This window comes from Mauremys reevesii, linkage group 3 (assembly GCF_016161935.1).
Source record: "Mauremys reevesii isolate NIE-2019 linkage group 3, ASM1616193v1, whole genome shotgun sequence".
NCBI classification, from domain to species: domain Eukaryota; kingdom Metazoa; phylum Chordata; order Testudines; family Geoemydidae; genus Mauremys; species Mauremys reevesii.
In genome coordinates this window covers 45,965,158-45,989,248 of record NC_052625.1, presented here as the reverse complement: position 1 = coordinate 45,989,248, position 24,091 = coordinate 45,965,158, and the positions used below count along the sequence as shown (strand labels likewise).

General features: G+C 44.7%; 2 protein-coding genes across 2 annotated transcripts in view; both read left to right on the top strand.

The window, feature by feature from the left end:
- The first annotated feature begins 440 nt into the window (after positions 1–440).
- Positions 441–23,825, top strand: LOC120401241. Its single transcript, XM_039530950.1, has 6 exons — positions 441–522; positions 12,409–12,541; positions 14,925–15,106; positions 16,598–17,005; positions 21,261–21,353; positions 23,233–23,825. Exons 2-5 carry the CDS (start codon positions 12,412–12,414, stop codon positions 21,294–21,296), a joined length of 756 nt encoding a protein of 251 aa, XP_039386884.1. The 5' UTR covers positions 441–522; positions 12,409–12,411; the 3' UTR covers positions 21,297–21,353; positions 23,233–23,825.
- LOC120401235 (centromere protein F-like) overlaps positions 1,132–24,091 on the top strand; it is a 181,117-nt gene continuing 158,157 nt past the window's right edge. Inside the window, exon 1 of the mRNA XM_039530936.1 lies at positions 1,132–1,206. Within this exon, the coding sequence (XP_039386870.1) occupies positions 1,183–1,206 (24 nt within the window). The 5' untranslated portion in view covers positions 1,132–1,182. The remainder of the gene's footprint in view (positions 1,207–24,091) is intronic.

Genomic DNA, 24,091 nt, shown 5'->3' with positions numbered 1-24,091 from the left:
CCTGATGGGGGGGGGGGCAGATGTGCACAGTTAGAACAGACGCACCGCTCACTATCCGGCACCAGAACATTTCCACGCTGCCTTTCCCCTGCCTGCCCCCCCGCCCCACAGAACGCAGCCCTGGATCGCTGAGCGATCTACCTTCCCATTGGCCACACTGGGTGACGTGTTGCTTCCGAGCCTCCCTAATAAACAGCCAGTAACTCCCCCTCTCTCTGCTATTGCTGCTGCTTTTTCACTTGCGCCTACAGCCTGCGGACAGCATCGGAGCCAATCACACCCCCTCCCACTTCACCCAATGGAGTCTGAATAATTCCGAACGCACCAATCGAAGGGGCTCGGCGCTGCGGTTGGAGCCCATTGGTCCATGGTGGCAGCTGGTTCGTGAGTGGCTGCGCTAATGGCCAATCAGCGCTATCCTGGGTTGTGTGTGTGTGTGTGTGTAACTGACCGTGCGGCGCCGGTTGTTCGAAGCTGAGCGCTGGGGAAGGGAGAGGGGACCCGGCAGCCCCGGGCGCTCCGGTGAGTGTGGGGCGGGGCGAGGAGCCGGGCACCGCCTCCTGTTGGGGCGGGGGAGGGGTGAAGGAGCGGGCGCTGGTCCCCGCGCAGGCAGCGGGGCTGGGAGGCGCCTCGGCCCGGCCCTTCTCCTCCTGCCTGGGTCACGCAGTGTGGCTGCGGCCGCTCCCCGTGGGCACCGCTGGGTCTTCGGCCCGCTCTCCCCAGGCGCTCGGAGGTCACTGCCCGCCCCGGTCTCTGGGCTACGGTTTAGGCTTCGTCCCTGGAAAGGTTTGTGTAAAACCAGCTCCTGCCCGGGGACAAGGGGGGCGGTGTTTGCCCAGCACCAGCTGTGTATAAATCAGCCTCCCTGAGCCCCACACTGCAGCCCTGGCTTCAGCTGCGTGTGTGAGCCTGGCCTATAACGGGCCGCCCTTTGCGGCAGACACTCCACGGCAAGTGCCAGCAGGTCCCTGTTTCTCAGGCCCCCTCGTGTACACCCCTGCTTGAAAAACTGTTTGTTTGTGTGCAGGTCGCTTTGTTTAGCATCTTCTGACTCCTGTTGCACTGTTTTTCTTGTGACTGCTGCCAACTGTTGTAAGAAAACTTCTTCTTTCTTTGCAGCAAGTGGTGAGTAATTTGGCCTGCTGATAGGATGTTACCTCTTTTTTCCTGCTGCCACCTTGGATGACTTGTCCAGAGTCTTTACAAGTTTGTATGATTAGGGTCAAGGTGCTGTTTATTAAATTGTTGAGGATTTCACTTCAGATCTTCATGGAAAGCCTTCCAGAATGTCTGGATGTTCTGGGATAAGACTCACTGGTAGAGCTGAGGACACAGCTAATCTAGGGCATGTCTTTGCTAGGGTTTTATAACGCATGTAACCCCAGCCCTGATGCGTGGCCTAAGACTTCTCCCTGTTGCTTGCTTCTTGGAGTGGCTTCTCACCTCAAGGGTATGGGGCCTGTGAGCTCATCTGCCAGCCCCATAGGCAGCTTGGCTGTGGCTCCACCCCCAGCCTCTCTCCCCAGACCCTGGACCTGCTTCTGGTGCTAGACCCTGCCCTCCAGCAGCAGCCCTGGCCTTGGCCCCCTTACCCTGTATGCGTCACCTCTCCCTGCCACCCCTCCTCAATCAACAGAAAGGGCTACCTTTATATGGTTGTGCAAGCATTGGTGGGTCATCAAAAATGCTTCACCAATATCAGTGTTGGCTAGTCAGGGAAGATACGTGATGCTTGCATTGTTAAGAACACAAGACTGTTGAAAGTTACAATCAGAGACTTTCTTGACTGGCAGATTACTATTGGCAATGTTGAAATGTGAGTAGTGATACTGGGAGGACCCAACCTACCCCTTGCGCCATTGGCTCATGAAGGCATCCACCTCAACAGCACCCAGGAAAGATTCAGCTACCAGCTCAGCATGTGCAGAATGACAGTTGGGTGTGCTTTTGGTAGATACAATGGGTGCTGGTGGTGTTTAATCACAAGATTGGATCTCGGTGTGTTCTGGGGGGAGAGGCGGGGATCCTAATGGTTTAGCTGACTGCTGTGTCTTGCATAATATCGGTGAAGCAAACGGGGAAAAGTTGCTATTAGGACAGTGGTGGAGTGACTGAGTTTTTATAGCTAGACATGAAGGCTGTTAGAGTTCAAAGTGAAGCTGTACAGATCAGGGAGGCTTTCAAAGAGCACTTTAACAGTGAGCCATAGTAATATGTTGTGTACTGTGCTCTATCTGGTCTTGCTGTTCTGGGGCCGGTTGGGAATTATGTGGTGCTTGGTGTACATCAGGGGTAGGCAACCTGTGGCATGGGCGAGCTGATTTTTCAGTGGTACTCACAATGCCTACGTCCTGGCCACTGGTCTGGGGGAGCTCTGCATTTTAATTTAATTTTAAATGAAGCTTCTTAAACATTTTAACAATCTTATTTACTTTACATACAATAATAGTTTAGTTATATATTATAGACTTATAGAAAGAGATCTTCTAAAAACATTAAAATGTATTACTGGCACGCAAACCCTTAAATTAGAGCGAATAAATGAAGGCTCGGCACACCGCTTCTGAAAGGTTACCGACCTCTGGCGTACATCTATAAATATTACTCTATCAGTGCACTTCTTCTTAATTTTGCAGTGCTTGCTGTACATTTATGATTACATTGTCACTGATCCTATTAGTTGTCAATGCTGTACTGTGACAAATAAGCTACTCAGGTGTTTTCTGGTTGTGGAGGGGGAACCTCTCAATGCTGCTGCAGCAGCTTCAGGTAAAACAGACAGGTACCATTGTTGATATACAATAGAATCTCAGAGTTATGAACACCAGAGTTATGAACTAAGCAGGCAACCACACACCTCCTTTGGAACTGGAAGTTCACAATCAGGCAGCAACAGAGGCAAAAATAATAGGCAAATACAGTACAGTAGTGTGTTTAAATGTAAACTACTTAAAAGGAAAAAAAAGGAAAGCAGCATTTTAATCCTGCATAATAAAATTTCAGAGCTGTATTAAGTCAATGTTCAGCTGAAAACTTTTGAAAGAACAACCATAATGTTTTGTTGAGAGTTATGAACAACGTCCATTCCTGAGTTTGTAACTCTGAGGTTCTGCTGTATATTTAAGTCCACCATTTCCCTCCATTTCCTTATGCCCTTAAAAGATTTAAATATCTTTACGTGAGCTAAAATATCTTGTACTTTTGCTTATGCAGCACCAGCACAGGCAGAAGTTAATAAACCCTATTAGTAGAACTGTATGGCAGTCTGTGAGGCTGATGCATAAACAAGGAAACAGAATAGTCCCGTCCACTTAGAGTCACAGACCTGCATGATCCAGGACAGAATTTTTCTCTATCCTTTGGACCCTCTAAATTCTGGTGGTACCTCTGGATCCCTTCCATGACAGGAAAGAATTCGCAGACCTTACTGAAGAGTTTTAACGTGCTCAGAATGCAAGATCTTGGGTCCTTCCAAGACCTCTCCGTTTTGCTCCGGAAGAATCAAGGGGAAAAAGGCCCTCTTGTATTTAGTGCAAGCAAGCAAAGAAATTTCTGTGGCTATAGTACTGATATAATTGAAATGTTGAAATAATTTGCATAAGTGGGCAAACATGTATTAATCATATAAAATGGATTTTTTTTTTTGCTAGCTAAAAGAGGTGCCAGATAAGAAATTAAGCCAGTCAAACCCAGCCTTTCATTAAGGCCATGTCTACATAGTAATTGATCTATTGGGGATCGATTTATCGCGTCTCATCTAGACATGATAAATCAATCCCCGAATTGACGCCCGCACTCCACCTCAGCAGAAGCAGTAAGCGGAGTTGACAGGGGAGCCATGGCGGGCGATTTGCAGCCGTGAGGACAGCTAGGTAAGTCGAACTAAGATACTTCGAGCTCAGCTATGTGAATAGCGTAGCTGAAGTTGTGTATCTTAGATCAATTTCCCTTCTCTTCCCCCCTCCCCCCCCCAGTGTAGACCAGCCCATAGAGGCAAATCCTTAGTTGGCCCCTACCTTCCCGTACCTGTAATGGGACCTACACTTTGCTATATGCGATAGGGTGGGCAAGATTTCAGCAGCCTGCACAGCACTTCCTTTCTCTGCAGAAGCTTCCTTGCCACTGCATGAAGTGGTTTGGTTTAGTAGATCTCCCACTGCATTGATATACTGGACAGCATAGCAGGAGAACCATGGAAACTAGTGGGATCATCTGCTGTTCTGTGCCTTTTGGGATTAGTGATCAGTTCCTTCCCCCCCCCTTGTTTTTTTAACCAGTTACATGGGTGTGTGCTGTGGGGAAGATATCCACAAAGAAAAAGTTTTCAAGGTGCAGAAGTTGCTCTGATAGACTGAACAAAGAGTAGGCCAGCTCCCTAATGAGGCAGCCAGCAATGCCATATTGTTATTGTGGTAGAGTGAACAACGATAACAAATATCTAAGAAACACAGATATCTTATATATACTAAAGCCATTTGAAAGTGTCATAAAAAGACATTTTAACAGCACCACTGTCTCCTTCTGTGGAAATGATTGGCTTTTCACCATATTTACATTCCATAAATACATCGAAGCTGAAGCAACAGGAGATGCTCTTGTCACAATGTTCTATTCCAATAATATTCTCACTAATTTATGAATGTGTAAGCAGGACCTTACTTCAATAAAGCATACATTTAAAATGAAATATATCTCCACATATGCCAGTAGCATTTTTCACATCCCTTTAAAATTATATTCAAGTAAATTATCTTTTGGTTTAAAAGCATCCAACCACAAAGATGATTTAAATCTTATCAGCGGTTCCCTTTTTTATTACCTTTAAGAATAGTTACCTGTCTTAAAGAAAAGATTTCAGAAAATAAAAATGTGAACACAATGAAACTGTAAGAGGCAAAGGAGCAGTAGTATTACACCCGGTAGTATTGTGTTCTGAGAAAATGTATAGTAGTGTGCTTTGGGCAACTTTCAGACTTTTATCAGCAGATTGTTTTCACAATAGAAATTACACTGGGAATTTATTAAATGGAGTTTCAGTGTACTCTAGTTCTCTATCAACCACCAAAATTACAAGCAGTATATTATTTTAATAAAATGACAGATAAACTGAAACACTTCTAATAGGAGAATTTCCTCTAAAAAGGAAATTCTTAGCATATTGACTTTCAGTTTAAAATTTCAGTCTAACCTACTTCAAACAATGAAAATTGTTCTGTTCTTGCTGTTCAAAATAGTTCAGTAATTGTTTTCTGTTGAATCAATGTGCTGATTCATTGTAAATTGAAAGTTGCATTGAATTTATCCCCTGTGCCTAAACACTTCTAGTTTTTTTTAGGTTTTGCTGCTTACTTATGGAAACTTAGCACACACTTGTATTATAGCCAAGTGTAATCTGTTATCAGTTTGGTATGGAATGCCTGTGTTGTGGGCGTTCACTCCGTCATGGAAGACTGTAAGCAGTTTTGGGGCAGAGACCATGACTTCCTCGTATGTATTTCATTTGTTTTAAGTGCCTACTAAAGTGGGGTTTCAATCCTGATTGCAGGGGTGGGATTGCTATTGTAGTAGAAATAATAAATATTCCCCTTGCATCACTGTGATTTATGATTAAACTTCTTTATAGCATGAAATGGTGGTGCAAAAAATGGGGAAACTACTGAATCATCAAAGACGAATTGTAGAACGCAATCGTCACTCCTTAGAATAGAAAATAAAAGAGAAGGAAAAGGTAAGACAAGACCCATTTTTTTTCACAAGTTTAAAGTTGCCTCCAGACCACTATTTCCAGAGTGAACAAGTTATTCATTGAGTATTTGTCCATGTAGATCCCACTCTAGGTGCATATGTGCTTCAGGCACGCAAGACTGGATTCTTCTTTTTTGAGTGCTTGCTCATGTCGATTCCATATTTGATGTGTGCGTGCCCACGTGCACGCTGTCAGAATTTTTTTCCCCTAATGGTACCCCTAGGGCCGGCTTTGGCAACCTCTGGAGCCCTGTGCTTATGCGCCGGTACATTGGGCCCTGCTGGCCCCAAGCCCGCTCAGTTCCTTCTTTGCACCAGTTACGGTTATTGGAACGCTCCTTGTTTTCACAAGTCCGATAGTGGTTTCTTTAACTTTGGACTCTGAGTTTTTTCTTGTATCTCGTTACTGTAGTGTTAGTAGTTAGCACCTACTCTTGGGAGCTGTCAGGGCCCACAACATTTCATGGCACCTTCAACATTGGAGGCATTGCGAGCTGCAAGAGACTTGATGTCTCTCCCTGTGCCACCCATGCATGGGGACCTAGGCCCATCTTTGGGAGACCTTTCAAAGGCGGTTTCCTCTAAAGGGAAATCTGTGATGAGGCTACCTTCTGGGATTTCGATGTGGCACCGCTCCCCAGCCTGACGCTCCCCATCATCATGTCGCTGGCCTCCACCTTCCCGGCAGCAGTCCTCGGTACCGTGAAGCGCATCTCCAGCTCTGAGACACGGGTCACTTTCCCCGTGGTGCTGCTCCCTGGTGTAAGGGTGATCCCCAACAAGCCATGGCTACCAGCATGAGGCCACCTCAGCTCCACTCTAGTCTCTTCCTAGGGAAGAATCTTCCACGGGGTCTGAGAATGAGCCCTCCTCATCCCAGAGGCTTCAGCAATAGGCCTGCCATTTGGTCCCTGGCCATCCACCCAAAGGCCACCCCAGTGTACTTGAGGACATGGGATGGAGCAAGTGTCTTGCTGGAGGATAGGAGGGTGCTTAGGAGAAAGCAGAGGGGAAGCACTAGCACTAGTGTGAAGATCTATATGTGACTAATATTAAAGTGCAACTAAACATATCACAGGTCAGAGCAAGCTGTGGTATGTTCCTGTCACAGGGTGAGCTGGTCCATTAAAAGACTGGGGCACAGCTGCACCTTTTGTCAGGTTTAGCCCATCTCCCTGTATGATGGGAATAAATACAAGGGTCATGTGACAGAAGCATGCATCTAAACCGGGCCTGCTGACAGGTATTGATGCTTTCTGTTTGTTGGCTGTTCAATGGCATATTTGGTGATAGCAGATCATCAGTCCAACACCTAAATGTTACCTCTCAAATGAACAGTTGAGGACTGAGTGGGAATGGGGAAGGATCTTCTAAACCCAATAGGTGCTCGCTTTGACAAAATATGTTATGTTAAAAAAAAAAAAAAAAATGGAGAGCAAGTGTTGAATCTGCTGCCCTTATGATTGAGCTTAAAAGAAAGCACTGGTTAGGATTCCCAATGATTACAAGACTGTACTATAACTATTGCTTAAATTATGACTATATTTATACATTACAACTATATACTTGAAAATGTGCCTGAAAATATTGTTCATAACCTTGCCCAGTCTTGAGTTAAAGATTTGTGTTACCTTAACCTGTACTGTTTTTGGTATGATACAGAATCTAGAACCCAGGATTAGAGAGTGAAAGGAGGATGGATTTTTCAGCTATTTTTAATTGTACTTTTTTTTGAAGCCATCGTGCTGAGTTTCAAGGTTTAGGGCCAAATTCTGCTCTTAGTTATACAACACAGAAGTCAACAGTTACTCCAAACTTCTCTTTCTGTAGGAGGAAGCAGAACATGGCTTATTCTTTTTGCTTTGTTTTCTAACTATCTTTGGAGCTCATCATTTACGGGGACATCAGGAATTTTTAATTTTTTAAAATAGATTAAATATGACTACAAATAAAATGTGATGTGTTTTTCCTCATAGGCATTAGCAGTGAAACACCGTTTGGAAAAGGACTCCAGTGAGCTTAACACAGAAGCTGTGCAGAGCAAAACAGGCTTTACTAGCAAACCAGTCAAAGGAACTGGAATAATTAATAATTTAAACTGGAAATCAGTAAGAACTGGTGCCATTTATGCCTTACTGACTCCCAGGGGAACTCTGCAAGCTCTGTGTTGGAGAATAGTGTATTTCCACCAGAAGTTGTGTTTCGATACTGTCTTATTCTGGCTGTCCTCTTTTGGACCATCTTAAAAGACTGTGACAAAGTTCCTCCTCTGCCTTGGTGGGTCCTGCACTTATTGGCGGATTTGCTTACCTCAGAGATTCAGAGCAGCCTTCAGTTTGGCCAGTTTTGTGGCTCAAACCTGCCATTCACTCAGCTAACCCCATCACTGGCTGGCATGGGGAAAAGGAAGGAGAACAATCCCCACAGTCTCTGCTGACCTACCTAGTGGGTCAGGGGGACAGGCCAGGGACCTTCCCCTCTGGTGGGACCCACAGTCCAAGTCAACTCCTCTTCTATCCAATAGGGGGGAGGAGAATGGGGGGAACCCAGGCCCTCCCTCTACTCTGGGTTTCAGCCCAGGGCCCTGTGGATCGCAGCTGTCTACAGTGTTACACGTAACACCCGTGTGACAGGAACAACTCCCTGGGCTACTTCCCCATAGCCTCCTCCCAACATCTTCTTTATCCTCACTACAGGACCTTCCTCCTGATGCCAGATAGCGTTTGTACTCCTCAGTCCTCCAGCCGCAGGCCCTTTCACTCTTAGCGTCTTGCGCACCTTTCACTGACTGAAGTGAGGTCCTTTTTTAAACCAGGTGCCCTGATTAGCCTGCCTATCTTAATTGATTCTAGGATCTTCTTAATTGGCTGCAGGTGTCATAATTAGCCTGCCTGCCTTAATTGGTTCCAGCAAATTCCTGATTTTTCTGGAACTGCCCCTGTTATCTTACCCAGGGAAAAAGGACCTGCTTAATCTGGGGCTAATATTTCTGCCTTCTCTCATTCTCCTGTAGCGGGCCCCTGCGTTGTGGACCCAACCGGTTTCCCTGCCCCTTCACTGTAAGCCGGCTGCACGACTTGATGCCAGTTTGTTTCCAGACTGTGCCAAGGAAACATCTGTACGTGCTCGTGCTCCACACCTTGCACTTCCTCACCTTCGTGTCCCACCCTGACACAAAGTGGAGGGACCTCCTTCCTCCTCTAGAGGGTGGGGAGCCCCGGTGGGCCAACCTATACTCCACCTTGCTCCCAAAGCTCGCCGGGGATGTCAGTTGGTGGCTCCTTCAGGGGCTGTGAGCACGAGCATGTAATTGGCGCAGTTCACCCCTGTCCTGGACATCTGCCCTTTCTGCTGCGTGAGGGAGACTCTGGTGCACGTTTACCTGGAGTACGCCAAGCTGCAGCCTCTATTCTGGCTCCTCACAGATATCCAGTTGCGTCTCTGGCTGCACTTTTCCCCTCACCTCCTTATTTATGCACTGGCTATTGGTGGCCCCACAAAGTCATGGGACCTCTTGGTCAACCTCCTCCTGGCCCTGGCTGAAATGGCTGTCTATAAAACCAGGGAGAGGAGGTTGGCCGATGGAGTCTCCTGTAACTGTGGGGCCTCTTTCCGGTTCTCCATCCATTCACGCATCTGGGCAGAGTTCCTCTGGATGGCGTTCACTGACTCCTGTGATGCCTTCAAGGAGCAGAGGGAGCTGTCTGGGGTTCTCTGCTCGGTGTCCCCATCAGGTTCCCTTCGACTGACCCTTTGACAGCACGTCTGTCCTTGTTATTTCATTAGTTGTCTCCTGAAACCACTTGCTTTCCAGGTCCTGTGGATCCCCCCTTAAGGCTGGGGTGATCTTTTGGCAGTGGGCTCGCCACTTCCTGGATCCCAATAGGATCACTCTCCTGTAGCCCTCTGGCCCGACCCTGTCACAAGACCTATAGCTGTGATACAAAATAAGGTCCCGATCTTGCAGTTTTTGCAATTGATTCCATATGGACTGACTCCAGGCCAAAAATTGGTTGTATGGTCAGGGTTTAAAAAAAGATTTTGCACCAGCATACTACAGATAGGGTTACAGTTCATATGGAATTATTTGTCTAATCTAATTATGTAGACTCTTTGTTTAGTCTTAAAAAATAAAATATATTAAATATCTGTTTGAGTTGATTTGGAACTTCTAGAAACATTAGCTGCTTCCTAAGTATAAGTGTGTTTTGCTTAATTCTAAGATTTCATGGAGGAGTGGGAAAATCCCCCAAATGATTTGTACATTTTAACTTTTTCAAGCACTATAGACTAGCATTATCAACAAAATTCTAACTATGAAGCCAGATCCTGCTCTGGCATATATCAGCATAGCTCCATTGAAATCAGTAAAGTTATTCCAATTTACACAAAAAGCATCTGGCTGTAACTTTTGATTTTTAAAAAACCTTGATTGTAGATTAAAAGATTTTTCCTTTAATTTGGCGTTAGAAGGAAAATGAAAGGGAAGAGAACTCAGAATAGTCGTAGAAGCAACATCAGCGATTGGGTTTTTTTAAGTTCTTCTATTGTGCCAATTGCTGTTGTATCTGAATGCTTTCCAGAATAATTAAGGTGACTAGCATCTGTTATTTGAGGTTATTTGAGGTTTCTATTTCTCCCATATCCCCCAGAGCAGTGGTTTTCAACCTGTGGTGCACAGACCCCTGTCTAAGGGGTTCTCGAAAGGTTGTCGTTACAACGGAACAGTGGTTTTCAAGCCATGGCCTGTGGGGGTCCACAGACAATGTCTAAGATTTCCAAAGAGGTCTGCACTTCCATTTGAAATTTTCTAGGGTCTGCAAATGGCAAAGAGGTTGAAAACCACTGACCCAGAGGGCAAAGTGTGGGGGGGGGAAGCGGGCGCGGGGAGTGTAAATACGAAAAATGGTGATGTTAGTTGTCATTCTAAGTTTTTGCTGGAGTGAATTTCATAGTATTGGGCCAGCTCCTGAAAAAGCCCTGTCTGCTGCATCTGCTAGTTTTACTTCTGATGTGTAGACAGTTGTTCCTGAGGAACACAGCTACTGAAGTCTGCGAGAGTAAGATGGTATATTGGGCCCATTTCCTTTACAGCTTTGAAAATAAAGACCGAGATTTGATTCAGTGTTCTGTTGGGGAATCAGCGGAGTGAGTGAAACATAGGACTGATGTACTCAAGTGAACCTGTATTACTGAGGAGGTGTGCTGCTGTGTTCTGTAACTCTTGCAGATTTTGCAGGGCAGAAGCATTCAAGTCTAAATACGTTGGATTGCGATGATTCAAGCAAGAGTTAATGATGGCCTATGTGGTTGAGGCCAAATTGTAAATACAAATGAGGGGATGTAGCCTTACCAGATTAAGGTAGGAGAATGCATTTCTTGTAAATGGTTTTGTGAACGTCCTGCATCAGAGCATGGGATTTTTTTTTTATTTTTTTATTTTTTTTTTTTTGCAGCTATGTTAGGTTGTTGGTTCCAGCTTTTTGTTGAATGCTTCTTAATCAGAGCCACTTGTGCTGAGTCACAGCAAGAGGGGTGGGCGTTTCAGCCATTTGAACCCCTTGAATTTTGTTGATATTTTGAACACAGGAAGCTGAGAATTCATACAGCTTTGACACATTTGTTACACATCAGCATTGTCTGAAAATGTTGTCTCTTGACACCTGTGTCTTTTAGAATGATTGATAGCAGAGAGTGTGTGTGTGTGTTTGTTTCGGTATAGCAGTTGGATATTTTGGACTAGGAGGTTGTGAGACAAAAGGAAAATAACTAAAACAGTTGATGCTTTTAATTATGTTCTTTGAGTGACTTGTTTAAATAGCTGAAAATACAGACTTGCTGTGTCGGCAAGGTTTTAATTTGTTTTCCATCCAGACCCTCCCTTTTCTTGAATTTGGCCTCTGGGCACTGGTGCCCATCTGCTCATAGTAAGTAGATGAAGAAATGATGGCTTGCTTCCAGTAGAGTCCCACCAGTGCCATGCCATCTGTTACCCAGCAATGCAGGAACAGATGGGTGGAAGGAGTTAGTTTCTTAGAAATAACTTTTATTTCAGTTCCCAGGTAGGACATAGTTGTATGGGGTATTTTAACTTTTCTTAAAATATTTGGAAAAATAGATGCTTAGAAAATGTACTATCCCGAGCCCCCAGGTATTACTGACTAATAAGACTTCACATCTAATGGTATCTTGCTCCCAAGAGCAACTTCATATATTTGACTCATCCACACTGAGAGATGGGTGGTCTGAGAACAGGAGCTAGAACTGGAAAGTTCTCCTGTGTTCTGATACTGACTCCCCTCTGTGGCTTTGGGCAAGTCACTTAACTTCACTGACGCTCAGTTTTTGTGGGCTGGATTCTATCCTGTGTCAAGATCTGCTATGGGCAGGCAGCAGCGAACGGGTTGCAGCTCCCTGGTTCCATATTCTGAGCCACCTAAGTACTGCTGTGATCTGTGCCAGCTGGGAGACATCCCAAAAGGATTGTCTGCCCTCTGCGGACTGCCAAGACTGCCGTTTGTATTCCTAACTCATGCATATGTTTAGAAACCAAAGTTCAACTTTCCAGAGTCTTCATGGGACTCAGATGGGTAGTATACCACATCACACTACTCTCAATTTATTGACTTAATCAACTGTTTTGTAACTAATGTTTTGTTGTAGGAAATGGAGGGGAAAAAACGTCTTTGCTTCCAGTCTGATCAACAATTGCAAAAAATCCAGCAGCTGGAAGCAGAACTAAAAACAGCCAGAGACTTGCTGAAGGAGAGCCAGAATTACGCTGAAGAGATGAAAAGTGAACTACACATTTCTACCTTTTTAAATCCTGTTACAATCTATTACTTCAGTGTGGAGGTTCTTTAAACCTCATTATCAATGGTGATTTGAAGAATACCCAAGAAAAAAAAGGTTCTCACTGTGTGATATAGTTAAATTAACTTTCAGCTAATACACGCAATTCTCTTTCCAAACTGAGGTGGAACTTCTTTATACAAATATATAGTACTAACTCGTAAAATTATATGGTTTTAAAGCAATTTAAAATGAGGAATAAATATGTCCTAAAGAGAACTATATGGTCAGCACATTAAATACTACAATGTGCTCCTGTGTTTTAAAATCCCAAGCAAACAAATATACCTCAAACTATTATCCTTTAGCTTGTATATGGACTCGATCAAGCTTAAACGTGGTGAAATGTTACCTGCCGAGCCCTAATTTGACTTTTCCCTACATTTGTCTATTTGGTTGGGAAAATGCAATTTGCAGCTTGAGGTTTAAGAGAACAGGTAATTCTGCTAAATAGCCATTGTAAAGAAGGAGACTGCTCCCACTTATCCCTGTAGAAGTCTAACCTTACTTAATGAGATTTCAAAATTAAATGTATGGACCCAGTCCTGCTCCCATTCTAATCAGTATTTTGCACTCTCCAATCCATGAGGCCATCCAAAGAAGTGCTTTGTGTTTTGATCTTATTCTTGGCAAGTGGCAGCACTTTCGGCTAGTTAATAAAATGTAATGCCTTCTAAGTCCATTTTCTTGCTTTCGCTATCTTCTAGCTGTGGTTCTTAAGGTGTCAAATGGTAGCATTATCTCCATTTTCTGAAGGGAATAATTATGAACAAAAAATAAGTCAGAAGATGTTTGTGCTGTAGCTGTGCACTGCAACCAACAATACCTCGTCTTAATTGAAACATAACTGAATGTGGGTGCCCAGAGTCCTAGGCTGTCACCCTTAACCCCCGGACAGTTCTTCCTCTCTAACAAGTCTCTGATTATCCTCTCACCCCTGCTGTGCCTCCTTCTGGTCATCCAGGGGCTGAGCTCATTTCTAGCTGGAGCATCCTCTGCTGGTCACTATCCCTCTCCTCACTGGCCCCCATGTCCCTCCCAGACCCCGGTGCCCTCCCCGTCAGGCTCCTGCTCCCAGCAGAAATCCACTATCTGGGTCTCCCCACCCCAGGGAATCCCCACCCCCTATTATCCACCTTGTCTCAGTGGCTACTGCCAGTACCATCTAGACCCCTTTCACTGAGGCTGACTGCAGTCTGTAATGGCCACTCATCATTGGCTGGGGGATTTGGACCTGCTGCCTTTCCCTGCAACTCAGTACCTCTGTGGGACTAGGACAAGGCCCTGCGGCCTGGGGAGTTGCCAGTCTGGAGCTCCCCAGCTCCTCTGGCCTTTCCCTAGCCCTGCTTCACTCTAGTACCCTTAGCTTCCCCAGCAGCTAGGTCCCTCTCCCTTCAGAGCTAGAGGGAGACTGACTGAGTGCCTGGCTCACAGCCCTTTTATAAGGGCCAGCTGTGGCCTGATTGGGGCCTGGCCCAGCTGTAGCTGCCTCCCCAATCAGCCCAGGCTTGCTGTTTTCCCCAGCCACAGCCCTCTGCAGGGCTGTTCCAACCCCTTCAGGGCTAGAGCGGGCAACCGGCCCGCCACACCCCCCTTTGAATCACCACCCTAAATAATCCTTCTCCACCTTAGGTGTTGATATATTTCAAATAACTGTTGATTGCTATCATTTCTCTTTCCCTTTGTCTGCTCCTCTTTCTCACCAAGTTCTGGGTCTTGGAGACATTGAATTTTCCTTGTCCTGTAGGAAGGGAATGCGTAGTCCTTGTTTCATATGGTAAGTTGGTGTTATTCAATAGCATTCTCTTTGCAATACAGGAAATCTCTTGTATTGCCCATGTCTCTTAATTTTACTCCATACATCAGTTCATCAAACACCTTGAACATTTTTATATATGCTGGAGTTTGAAGAGAGGAAAATGGACAAATAGGGCACCAACATTCTTTATCTAGCCATTGGTACTGTTGCCTGTCAACCATGAGTTTCAGAGTACAAGCCATCGGACCTCAGTGAAGATGGGCTGTAGAAACAGTTACAATTGTGAAGCATAGAGCGATTTGACTAGCAGTATGTTCTTTCTGCAAAACTGAATTCTGGCAATGCTAAAATTGTCTCAGCTATCCAATGTCATGGTTTGGGTATAAAGGCAGTTTTAGAACACACAAGTAATTATATTCTGAAATACTAAGAAAATGTATTGCTAGGTGAAAAATTGAAAATTGTCAATATTGCCGTTTTATAGTGTTATCCATAAAAGCTAATATTGCATATTTGACATAGTTTGCTTTCACAAATTAAGCACTTGATTTTTTTTTTATTACTATAGATAAGTATTTATCTCAGGAAATAGAATTGAAAGAGAAACAAGCTGAGATTACCCATCTGCAGAAGCTGTCTGCAGCTGAGTTGGCTTCTTTAAAAAAGGAAATGATTAATATCAAGGCTCAGCAAAAGAAAATGAAAGAGCAACTTAATATCTCACTTCACGAAAATGAGCAACTGAGCAAGGTAATAAAAAGAGAGAATGAATCAGTAGCACGTTACTTAGTTCATGACACGGAAGATGGAAACTATTTCAAATGATTTGTCCTATATCTTAGTTGAAATGGTACAATACGGAAACTAACAAAGCCATGTTATTTTCAGTCTCTGTTATCAATGCCAGATAAGAGCAATATCAATATCCTTTGCTGACAGTTAATAAGGCATTTAGCTTTTAAGAGCCCAAATATTAAATTGTGTCCTTTTTAATATCTATTTTCTATTCTAATATAACATTTGGTATAACTACTCCATTAGGAGCATGGAAATGTGATTAAATCTGTTATCTTATCAACTCCTGGCTATCAAAGATACAGGAGGTCTTTAGCGGGACACCTGAAAACGTGATAAAATGTGCATGTTTTGTCCATTCTGTGGCCCAGGTTTTCTCCTCACTGGTAACAAAGAGGTGATTCCTCTCCCCTGTAGAACTGGGAGGTGGACCAGTGTTGTTGCTGAAGGCCCCAGGACTAAGCTCCACCCTTCACCTCAGGCCACCAGAAAGTGTGTCCACCAGCAGAACAAGTTGGCGGTTCAGTTTCTCCCAACAACTTTGTTTTCTAATTAATTATTGTTCATTTTTCTGCCATATTAATTTCATTTCAACTTCTTGCTCCTCTTTCCCTTTCCTCAAGTAAGTTCTGTGGATCCGCAAACACGGCACCTCTCAATAACTCCCTTTGACCGCTATTGCAGTGCTAGGAAAGCCCTGCAAGATCAAGCTAAGTCCAAGTAGTTCAGGGGGCAACTTTTTAGGGGGCTTAGAGGGTTACCTATGTCTTTCTGCTCCAAGCCACCAACCCTTGCTCTGTGAGGGGACGGGGCTTTGTTGGACCAGCGCACTAGTGCCATGCATGTGTCCATAAACACACCCATTTGAAGCCCTGACTCCATTGTGAGAAGGCTTGATCAGGAGCATGAGGATTCTCAAGGAGATGAGAACCCGACATAGTCTGCTCAGGAATAATACTTGGAAACTCCATATGCTCTGGGTCCCAAAAAGGCAAAAGGAATTGTCCCCTTTGTAAGGAAGTAATACGTACAATTAATGAGCAGGTTGTGTAAACATCAGGCTTTAAATCTTTTCAATTTGCCTCGGGTCCTCACGGCACGGAATCGATGTCCACGACTCTGCTACCGCCGCTCGCTCCGGTGGAGTTCCGGAGTTGATGGGGAGCGCGTTCGGGGATCGATATATCGCGTCTAGATGAGACGTGATATATCGATTCCCCGATAATCGATCCCTACCCGCCGATAGGGCGGGTAGTCTGGACGTACCCTTTAGGATGTGTTTGCTGTGGTTTTCTCCTATATACAGGTCTGCTGGGTGCTCTGTATTAGACGCACTGCCTCCCTTCTCTCCCCACGAGTATATCTGGGTGTGCAGAGGCGTGTTACTTCTGTGAAGCCCATTCTCAGGTGGCAGAGTAATGTAATTTGTTCATCTCTGTTTTTCAGCCTGGAAGCCTCTTTCAACCAGGGAATGGGACCCAAAATTTAGGTCACAATGGAGTGGGAATTGTGCCTGTCTGTTTATCAGGTACCCAGCCGCCCCGGAGGAGGAAGAGGCTGGACTGGGGGGAGCTAAAGAGCTCTGAGCCTACCCCGCAAAGGGTCAAGCGCCGACCCGGAAGTATAAAGGCGGGCCTTCCGAGCTCAGTGGGAGGTCAGCGACCAGAGCGAGCGGACGTCCTTCCGGGAGTTCGGCGCCAGGAGGCTTCTACCCTCCCCCGTGCTCGCTACCCCGAGGAGCTGCCGGAGCTCCCCTGGACCACCGTTCCGGAGGAGTTGCCGGACCTGCCACCCAGCCCCGTCCGAGACGAACCCATGCACCTGGACCCGGTGGAGGATGACCCCAGGATCCAGGTAGGCCCCGAGGGGGAGTTTGGAAGTGGCCCGGGGGCAGCAGACCCTAGTCTGACTGCAGCAGACCCAGAGCCAATGTCAGTGTGTTGCAGCCAGGATCCCCACTGACACAGCAGCAGCCTGCCTACCACTGTTAGGGCCCCGGGCTGGGACGCAGAGGAGTGGGCGGGCCTGCGTCCCCCCCTGCTACCCCACTCACGGGTGGCAGTCTCCCCCTCGCCCCGACACCCTGACCCTGGGCTTTATAGACTGAACTGCTTGCTCAGCCCTACCTGAGGGCCTGAGCCCTGCACCAGTGTTTGTTGCCCCACCCTGATCCAGGGCCTGGGCTTTATAGACTGAACTGCTTGCTCTGCCCTTGCTGGAGGGCCTGAGTCCTGAGCCGGTGGTGTCACCCCTGTGTGGTGAGGTGGCCTGGTACCCAGCTGCCCCGGAGGACGAAGAGCCCCTCCCCTAACGGCGGATCCTACACTCCCCCTCTCCTTAGGCTTGCACAGAATTGAAGGATTAAAGAGCACTTTAGACAGTGTGTGCCCAGAACAGAGGCACATAAGAATTCCATTCATTCCCAGTTAAATCTAGATGTTAAACTAAAATGTTATATAAAAAGATCAGGAAAATGTGTAAGTTTGGGGGACCTAAGTGCAGCAGTAGTCCTACCAAAGAGAGACATGGCCATGCCTCCAGAAGGGGTTCCTTCCAAAAGATTCCATTGACTAAAAGAGTGAGGACACTACAGCAAATTTCAAAACTCCAACTGTGACCATTTCTTTTACTTAGTAAGGAAAATCTAGTTGGTGGCAAGCAAGTGGGCCGTCGTCTCTAGGGTATGAGCCTCAATTTGAGTGTGAGAGTTCTCAGGGTTACATTCTTGTAAAATCCTTGAAGTGGTGTGTAAGATATTCTTTCATGGCAATTTTTCCTCGGTCTTGATGTGATTTGTAGCAAAGCATTCTTACTCTCTGGCTATAAGGAAACTGTTTACACTCATGAACGTGAAAAAAATCATCCATACCCTGTGCATCCACTTTCACAAGTGCAAGGCTATTTGGGAAACTAGTGAAATTAGTAGCTGAGACAACAGAAGCCTGAACCCTCCTTGTCAAAGCCGGCATAGTAATCCATTGGTCACTGCCAACACCAAAGGTATTCATGAAGGGAATGTTTGCCTAGCAGAGGGGAAAGTATGAAGCAGAAGCTCACATGGAAGACCTAAACCTTTTTCTTCCCAAACAATTAAATCTTCAGCATCACAAAGACAAAATGAGCATTTGTGTGTGAAGAGTTTACAATTCCTATACAAGACTCTTTGTTTTGACCTACCCTCTGTGTTGAGAGGTTTAAATGGCTGGTAGTATCACAGCAAGGCTGAGGTCTCAAGTTACACAACTCTGTCCATTTACAGAAAACATCACTCTTTGTGCCCTGACCAGCGAAACAGATCCATTCCCAACTTGCCGGCTGCTAGAAAGGATTCCAACCCCCCTGGAGTTCAAAATCAGAATATTCTGAATCCAATGTAGGACATTGTTCAACCAGGTTAAAATAGGCATGGCTTTGACTCTAAATTTACCACTCTGGTAAAGATTTACAAAGACCCAAAACTTCATCTCATCAATTGTATCCTGGCAGCAGTCACTCTGTAGCTAGTCTTCCCCAGTGACCATGTTTGCTGATGCCATGCATTGGTACTGTCCTCTGAGTGGGATTTCACAATGTGTCTCCAGAAATTCCATTTGTGGACACGTCATTCTCAGATCCTGTCCAAATGTCTCTTTTGGGGCAGGTAAGTACAAGGAACATACCTTAAGCCAACCCAGTTTTCACTTTGGCCCTTGTATGATTGCTACAGGAACACACCTCACTTGGTGAAGAGCATACCTGGAAGACAAGATGCCCCCAGGGTTATGGTGGGTCACTCAGAAAAAAGAGCGTCCAGCTTTCTGAACCGCACACCTTGTGCTCTACAGTTTTTCAGTATGTCAGGGTACCCTTTTAGTTTACTTTTATGGAATTCAGTAGTGTTGGAACAAAAACATAGGAATGGACAGATGGGTTCAAACCAGTGGTCCATTGAGTCTCCTGTATGTCATCTGACGGTGGCCAGTAGCAGTTGCTTCAGAGGAAGGTTCAAGAAACCTGTAGAGGGCAGTTATGGAATAACTAACCCACAAGGGAAATTTCTTCCTATCTCCTGTTAGAGGTTGGCTTGTGCTCTGAAGTATGAATGTTTATATCCCTTTCAACATAAGTGAGTAACCAGAGGTCAGAACTTCTCTCAGAGGCCATGGAAATAATGTCAGCTGTCGAGAAGAATCCGCTGCTTTACAAGACAGTTTGCATAAAGGGAAGAGGAAAGAGCTGAACTCATCCTTCTAGTTCGTCACTAGCCAGAAGTCCTGGGAATTTTTGGACATGATTGATTGATAGCTAAGGAATCTCCACTATACCAGCAGAAAAAACAGATCTCCTGAAGCATGGGCCCTTATTTCATCTGTACCTGAGCTGCCTACAGTTTGACAGCCTGGATATCAAAAGGAAAGTGTAGTTCAGCAGAGATTATCCTTTAGCCCAGTGATTCTCAAACTTTTGTGCTGTTGACCCCTTTCACATAGCAAGCCTCTGAGTGCGCCCCCTGCCCTTAATAAATTAAAAACACTTTTTTAGCCTGACTGATACATTTTTGGTATCCAGGCAGAATTCCATCAGGAACTTTCATTCATTGTTCTGGTAAAGTTTCACTTATGGTGCAAAGGAGACAATACCTTACTTGCCAGGATCTGTACTTCAAAATTAGACCGTGTTCAAACATGTCTTTTCACTCTGCCCCTAAGGTTAACCGTAACTGACTGATGTGATATTAAACATAACAGGGCAGTGTCTACACTGCATGTTGTAACGTCGTGTTAATGAACACATTAATTAATATCTTATGGAACTTCCCAGGGCAGACATGCCCCTATTGTCTTTAAACTGCTTCTTCTACCTCATTATGTCACACTCGACTTGGGAGAGCATATCAGTTCTGATGTATGCAGAATTTCCATCTAAATTATTAATGAAGTGATTCTTTATATGACAGCACTGTTCTTGCTAATAATTTAGATAGGCGTGTGAACAATTCCATGTGCCGCTGCAAAGAGAAATTCTGGTAATGACTATATGAAGTTTTATTTGTAACACGCATAGGTTGGGTGTTTACTGCCAAGCAGAGGGGAAAAGTTTTTAAACCTGTCCATCTAGGTGAATTTTTTCTTATCAATTCCCTCTGCATTTTCTAGACTACAATCTTTTTCTACTTCCATTTACTGTGAATGAGGGACTGTAGTTCTATGCTCTCGCTTCAGAAATAAACACATCAAAAAGCACTCATGTAGCACAGTGTGGAGCCGGTATTGTGGCAAGCAGGCACTGAGTTACAGTACTCACTCCATGCCCAGCTGATGGAGCACTGTGCTTGATATTTACATTATCCTGAAGTGCGTTTTATAAGGCTGCCAGATATCCACCATCCATTTATTTTGCCCCCACAATGCACATGGGGTAGTTGAAGAAGGAAATGCTATACTAGAATGTGACTGTAAGGTTGCAAATCATTCATGGAAGTCACGGTTTCTGTGACCTCTGTGAATTTTGCAGTGCTGGTGCAGCTGATCCCAGCAGCTGAGGAAGCTCAGGAGCCAGCCGCGCTGGCCGTTGCTCTGGCAGCCCCAGGCATGGTCCCTGACGCTGGCCTGCAGCAGCAGTCTGGGACTAGTGGTGGTGGGGCCCTGAGCCACCTCTTTCCCCCCAGCACCAGCTTTGCTCTGGTCTCTCTCTCCACTCCCCAGCAGTCTTCAGGAGCGTCCCCTCTCCCAGTCGGTAAGATTTAGTCCCGGGTATTTTTAGTAAAAGTCATGGAGGGATCACGGGGCCGTGACTTTTTGTTTATAGCCCGTGACCTGTCCATGACTTTTACTAAAAATACCCATGACTAAAACATAGCCTTAATCATGATCCTGTTTCTAACCTTAATGCATTTATTTATAAAACATGTTTTCAAAACATCCATTATTACATTTGATTCAGATGAGGGGCCAGATCCTCATAAATCAGTATAGTTTCTGAAGCTCTGCTATAGTTGACTGTGGATGCACAAGCACACATCTTATGTACTTAATTAACGAATGAATGAATGAGATCATTGCATTCTAAACGCATCTTTCCAGAGTTTCCTTAGTTATTTGTACAGGTAATGGCTCTTTCCTTTGGTCAGGTGCTGATGAGGTTGCCATCTACGTACATTCACTGACCCAGGACAATGAGCCAGAGTATGAGCCAGACGGACTCCCAGAGGTGGTCAAAAAAGGTAATTGTTACTTTAGGGGAGAACTGTCCACATTGGGGGAGTGTGTGCGCGCGCACGCTTATCTAAATAATCGTGTTGTCATAGGTGTGACTTGGAAGCATTGTAAAAACTTGAACATCATTGGCCAAATTCAGCCCTCGTATAGGTTGAATGAATCCATTTAACTCAACTGCTTGCCAGAGCTGAGTTTAGCCCCATGTGCTTTAAAAAAAAAAAAAAAAAAAAAAAGCCCTAGTATACAATTAAGGCTATGGGGGGCTAATATCTTTTGTTGTAGATGTATGTAATTTCTCGTGGTTTTGGTTTTTGGTCTGTGTGATGTCTTCCCATCTGTGCTGTTTTGTAGTATTTGATGACAAAAGCAAAACAGCCAAAAATTCTGAAATCCAGAATCCTAATATCAGGTTGTAGTTTTGAACATTAGTCTAGATAAATTTTGTTGACTTTTGGACAACACACAAAAGCATTCTTTAAATAACAATCAGACTTGAACAAATTGTTTATAAAAAGAGATTCTGTTCCCAGAGTTTTCATTTTTAGGGCCAGACCCTGAAGTCTTCTCAGTTCTTATGCAAACTTGATCTATTTTTTTTTCCTTTGCTTTTTATTATTGAGGCCACTGGAATGAAAATTGATTTCTTTCTTTAGAAGTTCTGGTACTGAACTTTGTCTTAATGCTTGTATTGTGATAGCCTCAACCAGACACTGGTCACTGCATGTCTGCAATCTGAGATTTTTGCCCATTGCTAGAAAAACACTGTTAGAGTGAAGGAGCAATTAGAGAGGTGGCACACTATCCCCACAACTCTTGGGTCTAACAAGGAATGCTTCCACATTCTCTGCTTTCAGTGGTAGAAATCATTTAGTTTTAGATTTAGCCTTCTATTTCTCAAGCTACCATTACAATGACAGAAGTGTAAGGACTGTCTTCCCTTTTTCCACTCGACATCAAAATTTTAACAGCTTTTATTTTGATAAGTATTGGCGCTAGAAGGATAAGCCCTGATGCTCATCTCTCACACAGGACCCACATCAGTGTAAGTGGGATGAGACTTGAGACCAATTACCTAGACTATCAGAAGTTTTGGCATTTGGGATTTCAATTGTCATGAAGCACACATTTATAACTACTGAAGTTTTAGCTAACTGATGCTAAAATCATGTCAGAATTTGGTGGGGAGTGCAGGGGAGACAAGGAAGATTGTAATAGCGGTGGGGACTGGAATTTGAGAGAACCCTAAAGGTATAAATATTGTGAAATTTTTCAACAGTTTTACAAAGCTAGTGTTGACCATCACAACAAACATATTGTGAAGATTACGTTAAACATTTAGAATGGCATGACGTTCTCCTGAATATTTCATAATACATCTGGACAGGATATCCTCTGCAGTCCAATGTAAATACTTCAGGACTAAACAACTTTTTCAAGTGTTATCATATTTACAGAATAAACTATAGGACATTTACAAATTCATTATGAAATATCAGTAATTAAACTTAAATTACATATCTCAAAATACAGTTCTGCAGATTAGTGATTGAGCAAGAAGAGACTAGACAAGGAACTCCTGTGTACTACTCCTTAGCTTTGCCTATACCTTGTTAAATTATGTGACTTGCGATTTGTAAAGCATGGATGATAATGCCCATTCTAAACTTGTACGTGGTGAGGAGTAGGTAGTTGCTGTAAAGCATTCTGCATAGCGCTGTTGTATTTCAAAGTAATAACTATAAACACTGAAGATTCTTGCTTTTCCCATGTGTCTGCTAATTCATATTATTCAGTCGCTTGGAATGGGTCTTTCACTTCCTGCTGGTAATTAACAAGGTTCTCCCATACCACTAAAGCATGAGAATTTTTTTGTTTGTATTGCAGGTAGATGATACTCAACAGTGCCAAGCAGAAACAGCTATTAAACCCATGGAATCTAGTTCAAGATCTCCTCTTTTCATAAATAATCAACTCACAAAAGCTGTTGCTGAGAACTCTGGGGAGAATCTCAACACACACAAAGGCAGATGTTCCTTGAGCACACAAAAACTACCTGGTCAAAATGAACAAGACAAACCGTATGATACAGTAAACCTGAGTAGTATATGGGCCCTACCATGAATCAAACCCTAACCCTGCCTCTTGACCCCTTACACTCCTCCCACCTGTCTCCAGAAGTCCCGCCCCAGGGGGTATTACTTCTGGGGTACAGATGACCGGAAGCAAGGTGTGTGTCACGTGACCCCTCTAAGGACTGCTCCCAGTGCCCAGTACCAATGAGGTTGGGTTTTCCCCTGATAGTACTGCCCTGAGAGGAAATTTGACCAGTCAGGGTGAGTTCCAGGGCGGAGTGACCTGTCAGGAAGTGGGTCGTGTGACCCCTCTAAGAACTCCTCCCAATGCCCTCTGCCAATCAGAGAGCAGCACCATTACCCCAGCTCCGGGCAGAGGAGGCCATCTCTTACCAAGGACACGTGTTTTAGAAATTGTGGAAAGGCTACTAAGAGGAAACGTGGACTCCTTTACCACCCCCATGAGAACTTCAGACTTTGTTTTAACCCCTAGCACCTTTGGACTTGTGTGGAGAAAGCGCTACCTCAGTGACAGTTCCAAGGAGGACCCTTTGACTCAACCGTTGATGGAGACGTTGGAATCCGAACCCAAAACCCTTGTTAGGCACCCCGATGAGTGTGACGGCCTCTCATTGTTCACCTCCTTAGAGGTGGAAAGCGATCATGGCGTA

Bases quoted from the DNA above. Each gene is read 5' to 3' on its own strand.
- LOC120401241 (XM_039530950.1), top strand. From the start codon at position 12,412: ATGGAGGGGAAAAAACGTCTTTGCTTCCAGTCTGATCAACAATTGCAA. The intron at 12,542-14,924 runs GTGAACTACACA...TTATTACTATAG, and splicing joins TTACGCTGAAGAGATGAAAA to ATAAGTATTTATCTCAGGAA. The intron at 15,107-16,597 runs GTAATAAAAAGA...TCTGTTTTTCAG, and splicing joins AAAATGAGCAACTGAGCAAG to CCTGGAAGCCTCTTTCAACC.